At 44.9% G+C, this 12,513-nt stretch overlaps 3 protein-coding genes across 3 annotated transcripts; 1 reads left to right on the top strand and 2 right to left on the bottom strand.

Moving 5' to 3' along the window:
• Positions 1–1,886: 1,886 nt before the first annotated feature.
• On the bottom strand, positions 1,887–4,278 carry EDB91DRAFT_1079544 (uncharacterized protein; the record flags this gene model as incomplete). Its single annotated transcript, XM_041315142.1, has 8 exons — positions 1,887–2,522; positions 2,577–3,061; positions 3,118–3,291; positions 3,359–3,474; positions 3,537–3,665; positions 3,717–3,815; positions 3,838–4,037; positions 4,099–4,278. The coding sequence occupies 8 exons, from the start codon at positions 4,276–4,278 to the stop codon at positions 1,887–1,889; spliced, it is 2,019 nt and encodes a 672-aa protein (XP_041180385.1).
• A 356-nt stretch (positions 4,279–4,634) lies between these two features.
• Positions 4,635–6,360, bottom strand: EDB91DRAFT_1079543 (uncharacterized protein; the record flags this gene model as incomplete). Its single annotated transcript, XM_041315141.1, has 6 exons — positions 4,635–5,106; positions 5,164–5,297; positions 5,374–5,760; positions 5,807–6,013; positions 6,064–6,156; positions 6,346–6,360. 6 exons carry the CDS (start codon positions 6,358–6,360, stop codon positions 4,635–4,637), a joined length of 1,308 nt encoding a protein of 435 aa, XP_041180384.1.
• Positions 6,361–10,324: 3,964 nt separating this feature from the next.
• Positions 10,325–11,135, top strand: EDB91DRAFT_1048146 (uncharacterized protein; the record flags this gene model as incomplete). The annotated part of the gene is made up of 2 exons (XM_041313371.1): positions 10,325–10,465; positions 10,515–11,135. The coding sequence occupies 2 exons, from the start codon at positions 10,325–10,327 to the stop codon at positions 11,133–11,135; spliced, it is 762 nt and encodes a 253-aa protein (XP_041180383.1).
• Positions 11,136–12,513: the final 1,378 nt, after the last annotated feature.

Raw genomic sequence — 12,513 nt, 5'->3', positions numbered from 1 at the left:
ATTTGGGTAAGGTCACAGGTCACCTGGACATTCGAACCTGTAACACTAAGCGTGACATTGTCACGGGCTGCACGTGACGAACCTAGTGTCGTATCTCTACAGTAAGTGCTGGCCGGTGTACTATCTCATTATCACTTGAGTATCATTATTTCATGTAGGATAGGTACTGGCCGGTGTATAGTATATAACCATCTCTTTTGTCCTGTATGTAGGATGAGTGCTGACCGAGATATCATATGACATATACTAGCCATAGGATCAAGCTGGCTGGTATATGTAAGATATATCTACTACAGTCTGATTTCATTAGTAGACCGGCCAGCTTGTATCTACATGTGTAGGAGCTCAGCTGGCCAGTTTGGAGTTCTTAAGTCAATACTGGCCAGCGAGGCTCTGCAGTAAGTAGACCCATGGCTGGACGGTCTGCTAATACTTCACTAGCAAACCGGCCAGCGTGGGTCTACATATGTAGGAGCATGGCTGGCCAGTTTGTAGTCCTTAAGTCAATATACTGGCCATTGAGTGTACTAACCATAGGATCAAGCTGGCTGGTATATGTAGTCATTAGTAAACCGGCCAGCTTAAGTCTACATGTGTAAGAGCATGGCTGGCCAGTTTGCTAATATTTCACTAGCAAACTGGCCAGCTTGGGGCTACGTATGTAAGGGCATGGCTGGTCGGTTTGCTAGTGAAATATTAGCAAACTGACCAGCTTGGGTCTGCGTATGTAAGAGCATGGCTGGCCGGTTTGCTAGTGAAATATTAGCAAACCGACCAGCTTGGGTCTGCGTATGTAAGAGCATGGCTGGCTGGTTTGCTAGTGAAATATTAGCAAACCGACCAGCTTGGGTCTGTGTATGTAAGAGCATGGCTGGCCAGTTTGCTAATATTTCACTAGCAAACTGGCCAGCTTGTGTCTCCATATGTAAGAGCATGGCTGGCCGGTTTGCTAGTGAAATATTAGCAAACCGGCCAGCTTATTGCTGATCAATTTTGTACAATAATTATATTAACTTGTCAAGACTTGGGCGAGAATTGAACCATCAGTTGATGAGGTATGCATACCAGGCAGCCTAGCTCCTACATATGTAGACGAAAAAAGGCCAGTATACTAATGAAAAGTGATAATTTAAGAGCTCTACACTGGCCAGCCATGCTCTTACATACATAGACTTAAGCTGGCCGGTTTGCTAGTGCAATATTAGCAAACTGGCCAGCCATGCTCTTACAAACGTAGACACAAGCTGGCCGGTTTGCTAGTGCAATATTAGCAAACTGGCCAGCCATGCCCTTACAAACGTAGACACAAGCTGGCTGGCTTGCTAGTGAAGTATTGGCAAACTGGTCAGCCATGCTCTCACATACGTAGACCCAAGCTGGCCAGTTTGCTAGTGAAATATTAGCAAACTGGCCAGCCATGCTCTTACATATGTAGCCCCAAGCTGGCCGGTTTGCTAATATTTCCAGCTTGGGGCTACATATGTAAGAGCATGGCTGGCCAGTTTGCTAATATTTCACTAGCAAACCGGCCAGCTTGTGTCTCCGTATGTAAGAGCATGGCTGGCCGGTTTGCTAGTGAAATATTAGCAAACTGGCCAGCTTGGGTCTACGTATGTGAGAGCATGGCTGGCCGGTTCACTAATATTTCACTAGCAAACCGGCCAGCTTGGGTCTATGTATGTAAGAGTATGGCTAGCCAGTGTAGAGCTCTTAAATTATCACTTTTCATTAGTAGACTGGCCTTTTTTCATCTACATATGTAGGAGCTAGGCTGCCTGGTATGAATACCTCATCAACTGATGGTTCAATTCTCGCCCAAGTCTTGACAAGTAGATATAGTTATTGTACAAAATTGATCAGCAATGAAGACAAAGGAGGATATAAGATCAGTTCTGGGCTCTCTTAGAAAGTTGCCTCGTCCTGCCTGATCTATGGACTTCAGGCTCAATCCTAGGCTTCTTAGACTCACTGGTCGAAGCTTGGGGCATTCTTCTCTTCCTCCCTTTCTGCACCCCCTCTCCAACTTCATCCTGCTCCTGCTCCTGCTCCTGCTCCTCCTGCTCCTCCTGCTCCTCCTTCTCCTTCTCCTTTGTGACAACAACTTCCTCCTCCATCACCTTGTTTCCAACTTCATCTTCATCCTCCATGTTGTTGTCCTTACCAAGTGCCTCTTTTGTCAGCTTCTCTATGTGCTCGACAACTGTGCACAAGACCTCCTGGACAACGTGATCGAGAGAAACCAAGAATTGTAGATCGAAAGCAGAACCAGGTAGGTAGAAAGGCGTATTGGGGTCAGCCTCATCTTCCTCAAACTCTATGACTCGTTTAGACTCCCTATAGAGGAGCCCAATTCCTAGAATCACTGGCATGGCAGATGCTGCCCCTAAGATTGGAGATGTTCGCAGCTTATCCCAGCTGGCCTTCAAAGTGTCATATGACACATGCACGTCCTCAGGAAGATATGATCCTCCCCAAGACCAGTCAGCCCAGATAGGCAAATCTGCATTCTGCTCTGAAGTTGGCTATTGGATGAACTATGAGCTATGAGATTAAAATACATGCAAAGTTATACTGACCTTCTGATTGGCTAAGATTGCCAGATCCTTAATGGCATCTACAAGCTCCAGGTAGTTGTCATTCTTGCTTAGAGATTCTAGGAATGTATATCGATCATTGATTGAAACATCGTCTGGGGTTGTGTCGGCCGGCTGGGATCTATGTTCTGTGAAATCAGAGCTGTTCAAGGAAGGAAGCCGGTCTCTGTCTTCTTTGTCTGAGTCAAGAAAGTGTACTCTTTTCTCCTTGGACTTCTTCTTTCTTTCTTCATTCCTTACATTTGCACGTACATCAGCATCCTTGGCTTTGATAAAAATGACTAGCTTCTTGTTTGCAGCCGAACGTTGTTCCCAATGGTTCCATAGACGATTTACCTCCTCAGTCTTCATATGAGAAGGGTCTTTGACCACAAATGCAGTGGGAACAGAACCATGTTCCAAATAATTGGATGAGGCGGCAGTTATCACACCCCAAGGCACAGGTCTAGAGCCCCCAGTGCAAACTTCTACAAACCAAAGCATCAATCAAATGCTACACAAATATGAAGACATAAGAACTTACTATACGAAGCATGAAATATACTTCTAATCAATTCGTGTTGGCCCTTAAGGCCAAGACCATCACGACTAGGAAGTTTGGCATATCCGTCGTCATCTAGGATAATTTCGGGTGTAGCAGGTTCATTGCCAGCATCCTCATTGTCTGAACCCTCGAGGTCCTGATCATCTGAAGGATCTATTAGTTTGAGTGAATAATTAGTGTTAGTGCCCATGCAAGATTCAAATTCCAATTAGCCACATACAAAATTCGGTCTTTGACCATTCTGCAAAGGATTGATATCCAGTTGCAGTCCACTCCTTGATCCCATTGGAGCTGACAGAGAACCTCTTCTTGACATTTCGAGGGTTGGTTTCATGTCTGAGACATAGTCATTAGTTAGTCTAGTTAGCCTTGAGAATGACGACAGATCAATCACTTACAGACTGACAGACAGTTTCTGCCTAGCTTTTTTCTTGTGACTCACGAACATCACCACTCGACAACCCATAGTACGTCGGATTTGCTCTGAAAAGTCTTCAAGTGTTTTCTTGAGGTTGTTCTTCCGATACCTTAAGGAAGATCTTAGACGAGATCAATATTAAATTTTAAGTCAAACTTACACTGCTTGAGTTTCTTCTGGTGCCCCCTCCCTATTCCATTTTGTCATCGTGAACTTGACCTCCTTCTGTTGTGAAGGCGACATGTTGTCAAACCATTCCCTGACATGGCCTGTCCTGATACTTTATTGACTGTTCCAGGCCTTTCCTTCGCTGCTCAGCCTTGTCAAACGCGTCCATTTCTTCCTTGAACAATTTCTGTGTGACACCCCATTCGGTAAGTGATTTCTTGTAGAAGGATGCTTCTCTTGGACAACTTGCAGCCTCTCGTTCCTCGGCCTCTTCCTTGTAGGCGATGATTTGGGCACAGTATTGTTTTATTTCCTGTATGTAGCATTCACCCATCAATCAAATGGATCTACATACAAAATTAAAATTTTGTTACCTTTTTCAAAGAAGTAGGCAAGGGCACGTCTTCGTCTTCAAGTTCCTTTTGGGCTTCCAGTATAGCCTTACGAATTTTCTTCACCATACGTTTGAGAGCCTGCGGTGATTCTGCAGTCACAACATCTTGATGATAATGATCAAGAATATATTCAAAGCGAGTTGTCCAGTCAGAAGACATTGTAGTTCAGTCAAAAAAACAGGCTGCAAAATTTGATAGAGCTGACGAAGTACTTGCAGGTAGGAGGGCGGCTGGCCGACAAACTGATTTGAATCCCATATTTAGGCACTGTAACATTAATCATTTGACCATATTAAGATTATTTTCAACAATCAACAATCAGTTCACGTGATCATATTCGGCGCGTGATTTAATCATGTGACCGTGTTTGAACCACTTAAATTTTGAAGTCGTCAAGGGCTAAGGCAAACAACTGATATTCAAGGTCATGAGAACAAGCAACTATATACCATGTAATCCAAAACATGTAAAAGCAAATCTAACATGGGTAAAAAGTAAAAAAAATGCGATGAAATTCAACCCAACACAAGAAGGTTGGCCTTCACACCAACTGCAATCCAGCAGGAACCACTCTTTCTGGCATGAGATAGGATCACAGAGTTCTCTGGGGGGCTGAAGAAATACCCTTTCCTGCACTTTGAGTTCATGCATTCAAATGAGTAGGTCTTCTTGTGGTTGGCTGAATGCCAAGAATTAGCCCATCCACACTGAGGGCATTGGAGTGGAAGATGGTGGCCCCAAGGGCGTTCCTTGCAATGCGTCCATGCAAATCTAGTGATGTCCAAGGCGCGACCAGCATTAGTCATCAATAAGAACACATCAGTGTGTCTGCCAAGTTTATAGGACTGCATAAGCATGTCCGGAAAAACTTCGTGAATAGGCAGACATTCAGTCAGGACGAGTTCTGCAAACGCTAGAAGAAGAGGAGCCGCAAAGGTTGGCTGGAAACGGATGGCGTTGAAGCAGATGGTAGCTGTAATGTGATGACTGGCAGTATGCACCAGGTCAGGCTTTGCAGAAGTGCAGGATGATAGTGGTACTTACTGAAGGACGGCCGTTTGCAAGGACGAAAAGGACTCTTCATTGTTAATCAGAGCGCCACAAGACAAAAACCATAGGTAAGAGTCTTTGGCAGATTTGATGAGTGGCTGCCATGGTGTGAGGATGATGTCCAAAAACTGTATGTAGAACGGTGAGCAAACGGCATGTCATAAAAGACACTACTCACACTGTCGACTCAGGCCAGACACATACAATTTGTTCTTTCGTCTCATAGCCCAGGAATGGGTCTCCGAGAGCATCGTCAGTATGATTGGAGATTGCGAACACAATGCGGGGCCAGTGGCGCTGAGCCATTAGGCTATGGACCAATTCGCCCACCTTGACTTGGTACCGGTTGCTCTTTAACTTGGAGCCGACGTCGAAGATGAGTTCGTGGAAAGCGATACCTCCGCGTGGAAAGTAGGGGGAGAGGAACCGGAACATGAGGTCGAAAGGTCCACCGGAAGTTTCGAAGTCGACAAGCGTGAGGTGGATTAATATCACAGGCGTGGAAGAAATCTGTGATTGCAGAGATACTTCCAGCGTACTGTGGATTGGGAGGAAGGTGGGCAAAACCGGCAAATTGTTCCTGTAAAATCCCTACATAGCATGTTAAGACACAACTACAGAAGAAAAAAGGACTTACAAAGTAGGCGGTGCGTGTTTCTTCTGCGTGAGGGTCTTGTGCTGCCAAGTGGCAAGATATACAAGTGAATGTGACGTCGTCGCAGTTGACAGCGTTGGCGTGAGCGATGGGAATGTCGATGCAGCGAGAGCACATTGTGCAGGGACAAAGGTCACACAAGTACAGAAACTCGTGGTCACTTGAACCATCGCGGCAGACAATACACCACTGTAAAACACGCGGATTAGTTATTTACAAGATATGGGGTCAGTACTTACCTCATTGTGACCTGACTGCACCTCACAAGCTACCATCCCATCCACTTCATCCGTCTCGTCCACCTCATCTCCTCCCGTCTCCTCATCCGAAACCTGTCTCCTCCGTCGCCAGATCAGAGTCGAGATCCACGCCGATCAAAGAATCAAAGTCGAGCAAAGGCGCATAGTCGATGGTTATACGCTTGGCGGAGCCTCCAGTTGACTTCTTGCAGGTTTGCTTGGTGCGCGTCATTGCTGAGGAAAGAGGATGAGTGTCACAAGCAAAGACAGAGAAAGACTTACACACATTTTCCGCATGTAGTACAAATAAACCAAAATACAAACTGGTTGGTAAGCCAAATAAAGACACGCAGTTGAATTAATACCAAGTGCCAAACAAGGACAAATGTACACACGTCATATCAACACCAACTTCAATTCCCACGGTTCATTTTCTTCGCCCATTACCTTCATGTTCATTTTCTTCTTCACCCATTACCTCCATCACTTCCACTCCCATCAATCATTCTCAAGGGTGCTTTCTGGTGTACCCTTTAGGTCTTTGCAGACTGCAGCTGCAAGGATCTAAAGGCAATGCACTGAAGTCGCCTTACATTAATGGTGAGTGCTTATTCTCTATTCACTCATTTACTAATTTTCTTTCTATGTTTATTTTCATCAAGGTGTTTTGGCGGTGCCTATGGGAAGTACTCTATACATTTGTTCTTTGGTGCTGACTACCTTTCATTTCAGCGCCTCTGTCTGTAGTGCTCCCTTGGGTCTTGGGGGTTAGTTTTGTGGCGGTTGTGTGGCACTGCGCCCCCTGCTTATCTTGGGTCTGGGGGTTTATTACTGACTTAGTCTTCTTTTCAGCTCATGTCTTGATTTTTCTGGCGGTTGTGTGGCACTGCGCCCCCTGCTTATATGTCTGTTGTAGTCGTGGGGGATTATGTTTGTTGGCAGTATTGGTGGGCACCGCGCCCCTTGCTTATCTTGGGGTCTTGGGGTTATCACTGACTCCGTCTTTTTCAATTCAGTCAGCACTGGTCTTGGGCTTGGTTTGTTGGCGGTGTGTGGTGTGCGCTCTTCTTGGCTTCTCGTGTGGTCTTGGGGTGGGTGTTTGGTCACGTGACTTCCTGTTTTTCAGTTTCAGCGCTTGTTCTTGGGTTTGTTGGCAGTTGTGTAGTACTGGCAGCCTCCTGCTTCTTGGCGTCTTAGCTCTGAGGGTTAGTTTGTTGGCGGTTGTGGTAAGCGTCCTCCTGCTTCTTGCGTCTTAGCTCTGAGGGTTAGTTTGTTGCGGTTGTGGTAAGCGTTGTTTTTCTAATAAACATCTGTCTAACACAGTTGTAGGACATATATTACAAATTTTACTACTTAGTATTCTCTTCGAGCGTGAGGCTTTGGTGAGGAGGGCTCCCTCATCAAAGTCTCACAGCTTGCCTTTGACTTCAACTTTCAATTTTCGTATTAAATTTGTAGTAAAATATTTGCTTGTGTACTTCGCACTATTTCTTTGAATAGTATGCCAAAATGATGCAAATTGTTGCTAGTGGAAAAAGTCACGTGACCGTGTGCGTTTTCTTGGTACACTAGCTGCGCCAGTGGAAAATGAACTCAACATCAATGTTCTCAGTGAGAACTGCAAGTGTAAAATCTACAGAGATCATGTAAATAGCTTTAGAATCATATCAAATGGACAAAGCAACTGAAAAATCAAATGCAAAGATGCTTTATGAAATTGAAGCTTGGTTGATTCAACTTGAAGCACACAAAATAAAAGTAACCGATGTGAAACACCATCAAAACACTTTGTTTTGCATGCAACGCACAAGTTCACTAGCAGTACCTGCCACCATCACTACTACTTACTACTACTACTCCAAGAAGGCAAGCTTCGACAACTCTCTGCCTCGTCAAGTGCGCCATTTGGTGTGCTGAAAGTGCCAATCAGTAACATTTGAGACTCGATGTGCAGTACTGCGTACTTCCAGTCCCATTCTAACTAAACTCCCAATGTTGACTTTGACTTTGACTTTTCAGATCACTTTTCCCTTCGCGACACCACACTGCCCATTCCACTCATCACCCCATGTGTCTAAGTAAGTGCCTTCAGGTATCGCTAGCTTTTTGCACCGTCGGCGCACTTTCTGGGAATGCTTTTGTGGTGTCGTGGAGGAGCGTCCGACTCCCATTCGTTTTGTGGTGACGTCAATGGGATTCACCACAGCCGTCTGCTCTTTCCGCAACAGGTGTGGTTTCGCTAGTGAGTTTTGAGCCTTTCTCTATTGATTTTCTCCACTTGACTTTCAATCTGAATGAAACACGTCACACTGCACAATTTCTTTCAGCTTACGAGGATTGGCCTGGTATGTTTTATTTTCTGAGTTGTGCCGACATGCTCATCTCTTATATCTAGCGTCCGGTATTGTGCTCGACATCGCGGCCTTGACAATGAAGTTCGAACTTCGCCTGGCAAGAACACCTCTCGGTTATGCTGAAATCGCCCCATACTTTGTGGACTACCTTGGTACTCACTCGTCCATCTATCTTCTACAGAGGCCTCGCGTTATCTCAGTCATTCCTAGCCATATTAACAGTAGTCGGCGTCGTCATTATGGTTTTTTTTTCTTCAACTACTTAGTGTCTACCACTAATTTGACTATTCTACTTATACTTAGAAGATCTTCCCGCTATGCACGTTGTCCAGCAAGCCCCCGTCTTGTCTGCTAGTGAGTAAGGGCACCTGTATGCACTTGCCTCTGGTATGGGTATCGACGAGTTTGACGCGGACGGTCTAGTTGAGAAGTGTGATGGTTGTCGACGAGGGTTCATCCCAAGTGGGTTGAGGGCACATATACTGATGGGGTGCCATGGAGGAAGGTAGCCCTTATATACGAGGTTGGAGAACCTTCATTCAATCTTGACACATCACTTCTGATATGTCAAACTACCATTCATTGTCAGTCATCACATTTTCTAGTAGAAAACTGAATTTATTTCATGTACACTATATAACATACACATAAATAGTGTACACAAAACAAAAAAATCCAAGGTTACATGTATCTTTCGAAGTCTAAGTATGAAGAAAGTGCCACATTAGCAAATCAGCGAAAATATAGGCTGAAAAACGAAACAAGACAAAATGTAAGTCAATCAACTTGATACTCAGATTCACTGGCAACCAGTGTATCAGAACAGGGAGAGAAGTGAGATACAGAGTGAGTGAAACAACAAAGGTAGAAGAGAAGGTAGAAGAGAAGGTAGAAGAACGAAGAATGGAGCAAGGAGAACGAAGTGAGGAACGAGAAGGGAAAGAAAGGATGTGGGTAGTGAGGATGTCTTAAGGCTTATATATTGTTGGTGATGCCGTCAACGTTAAGTGGAACCAAATGTCTCGGTAAGTGTCTGGGGGTCCGATTGGTGTGAATGCCATGAGGGTGTTCGGACTTTGTTGGTTCAGGGTCTGCAGGAACCGAGTAAGGTCGGAGTGATAACAGGGTACCTACAACTCACAATGTACCTAAATTGGGACTAATTGACAGTGTGGGAATTCTGACGACAATTTTTGCTTTGTTTCAGTCGGTTTATATTTTCTCTCTCCCTCACATGGACAACTCAAGAAGTGAAACAACAAAGCTAAGGGCTGCACTGACTGGTCAGATCACTCAAATTATGAGGGATTCTGCAAACACAAGTGTTTTCAAGGAGGGGAAAGTACAATCTCACCTTCTACACAAGGCAAGGTATGACAGTTCATCATTTAACATTATGTTCTGACTCGCTAACCTGTTCAGGTTGAGAATTGGAGTGCAACTGAACAGTTGCTTGGCAACAGCTGATGCCCCATCAAAGTGTCCTTCCTCAATATCCGAATATGAAATAAACCGAGCAGTGCTCACAATTGCTTATGCAATGGTAAACCCTTGTGAGTTACATACGTAATAACCATATTACTGGGGTTTTGATCTGAGTGGCAGATTATGTAGACTGGGATGTCGAGAGATATGCCGAAATGGCAAAGTGCTCTCCACCCAAGGCAGACGGTTCACCCTCCCCAGAAATAGAACGGCTACAGAAATACTTCCCACCAGCAGCAATAGGCAAAATGTCTGCACCAGCAACCATTGTGGACAGACATGGTAAAATAATGATGGTGTGCTTGCCTGGTATCTTGTCAAGATCTCAAGTTGTAAGTCCGCTATTTGATGGGGATTCCCTCTTGTAACATTAATTCATTTTGTAGGACTATGTGAACACAGCCACTAAGGGTTTGCGAAATATGCTTCTTAGAACTGTTCCGACTTCATCGGCCTCAAAACCATCTTGGCGATCTCAAGGCTTTGTTGTGCCTGAGGGAGGGGGAATTTTTGGAGCTGGAAGAGTTACAGTATCTCCGGCATATTTTATGCAAAGACATGAGGTATTTGTCTAATCAACAACATCTAGCCAGTTCTTGCTCATTTTTGCAGAGAATTCAAGACCCGCTGGTCACATCTGCTTCATACTCATCTGCAGAAGTCCAAGAGTGGCTCGCCGCCTTATCGACTACTGAATATTTTTGGAATGCAATTACCGCCACCTCGACTCCTGGTCTATTTGAAGCAGGTTCCACTGCTATTTCAGAAGTTGTACAGCAAGTCAGGGGGGCGAGTAAACCAGATGCAGTGCCTGTGTCTCAATGGCCCTCAATCTTTTCTGGATTGGAAGTAATTGCCAACCGTGTCACATTCTTTCACAGAGACCCTGGTGGGGCACCTTCACTCTTTGATCTTTTAGTGAGTTTGGGTAGTGGCCATGAGGCCAAGTTGACATTACAAGATATCGGAGCGGAGCTGGATTATCACCCTGGGACCATGGTCTTCATTTCAGGGAAGGTTCTGGAGCATTCTATTGGCCCATGGATTAAAGGAGAAAGGCTTGTCATTGCCCATTTCATGAAAGATAAAGTTCATTCTAGAGTGGGGGTGCCAAGACCAGCATTTCCAACACAGGACTTTTTTTTGCAGATGGTGGGAAGGCAAACCAAAAGAGAGCAAAGTCCGAAATGTCATCTAGGAGGGGGGGTGGGGGGGAGGGGGGTGAAGGGATAAGTCAGGTGTTTGAGCATTCGTACTAGATCGAAATGAGGTAGTTTAGCGATTTCTATGAATGATTTTGTCAATTACAATCAAAATATTAAGGACATCCTCTTTTGCCTTAGTAACAGTATGTCTCCCCAAAAAAAAACTCGCCTCAAGGCAGCTACATTTTCCTTCAAAGGAAGAGGTCGATTATCCAAAGGCAAGGACCTAGATGTCGACTATGTGTCTCACAAACAAGTCATTGGAAAGAAAAGGAAGATGACCTGGGTGGAATCTTGTGCCGATGCCCTCTACGACACTGCCCCAACACCATCTCCTTCCTCTAGCCCTTGTAAACGGGTTAGAGAGGAAACTCAAGGGTTGTCAAGCATTCAGGAGGAATTTGATAGAGAAGTCCTCGGTGACTTTATTTCATATACAGAGAACCAATCAAGAAAAACCAAGGTGACCAGATTGATGCATAGCAATTTAATTCTATACTCAATCAAGATTAATTGAACTAGACTCAGAACGACTTTATTCAAGAATATCTGCCTTTCCGAGACTCATACCTCGATATCCTCCTTGACTTGGAGAAGCCCTCTGATGTCTTGGAGTGCCAGTCTTGTCAGATTGGTGAAGGGAAATTCCATTGTTTGACATGCAGCGGGGATCAGACAGTTGTGTCGTCCTTGCATTGTCAAAACCCACCAGTGTTTGCCCTTTCACAAGGTTCAAGAGTGGACTGGAAAATGCTTTGAAGACAAGTCGCTCGAAGAATTGGGTATTGTCTGGTATATGGGCCATGGGGGGCAACCGTGTCCATTTTCTGAAGACCCACAGGCATGGGAGGATGTGCCATTGGATGCAGAGGCTGGGTCTGTGCCAATGGAGACATTTTCCAGTTCAACTACAACATCCACCCTGACCATCATACATTCAACTGGAGTGTTTTTGCACAATGTTGTTTGGTGTGGTTGCCCTGGGTCTAAGCATCAGCAGCATCTGCAGTTGCTGAAGGCCAGGTTATTTCCTGCAAGCATCACTCGACCTCGAACTGCCTTCACTTTTGAAGTCTTAGATCATTTTCTAATTGATGCGCTGGAGTGCAAGACTTCAGCATCAAGCTTCTTTGAGAAAATTCGACGTATGACCAATCACTCATTCCCGGGTACTGTTCCTGTGAGAGCATATAGTTATTCTTTTCAACAGTTGGACTGACCGTATCAAATGTCTTTGCTGGCTAGAATCGATATCGAGAACTCATGAGGGTGTCGCGTCTATGGAGAGACTTAATGAGCTGAAAATGCTTTGGATTTGGCCATGACACTAGGGAGAAACCTGGCAAGGGTGATCTGGCTTGGTTTTGCCCCTTGTGTCCTCAGCCTGGCATCAACATACCTGATAA

This window comes from Suillus paluster, assembly GCF_016628075.1.
Source record: "Suillus paluster strain FC165 chromosome Unknown EDB91scaffold_10, whole genome shotgun sequence".
Classification (NCBI taxonomy): Eukaryota; Fungi; Basidiomycota; class Agaricomycetes; order Boletales; family Suillaceae; genus Suillus; species Suillus paluster.
The sequence above is the reverse complement of the archived record's forward strand: the minus strand, read 5'-3'. Positions and strand labels throughout refer to the sequence as shown.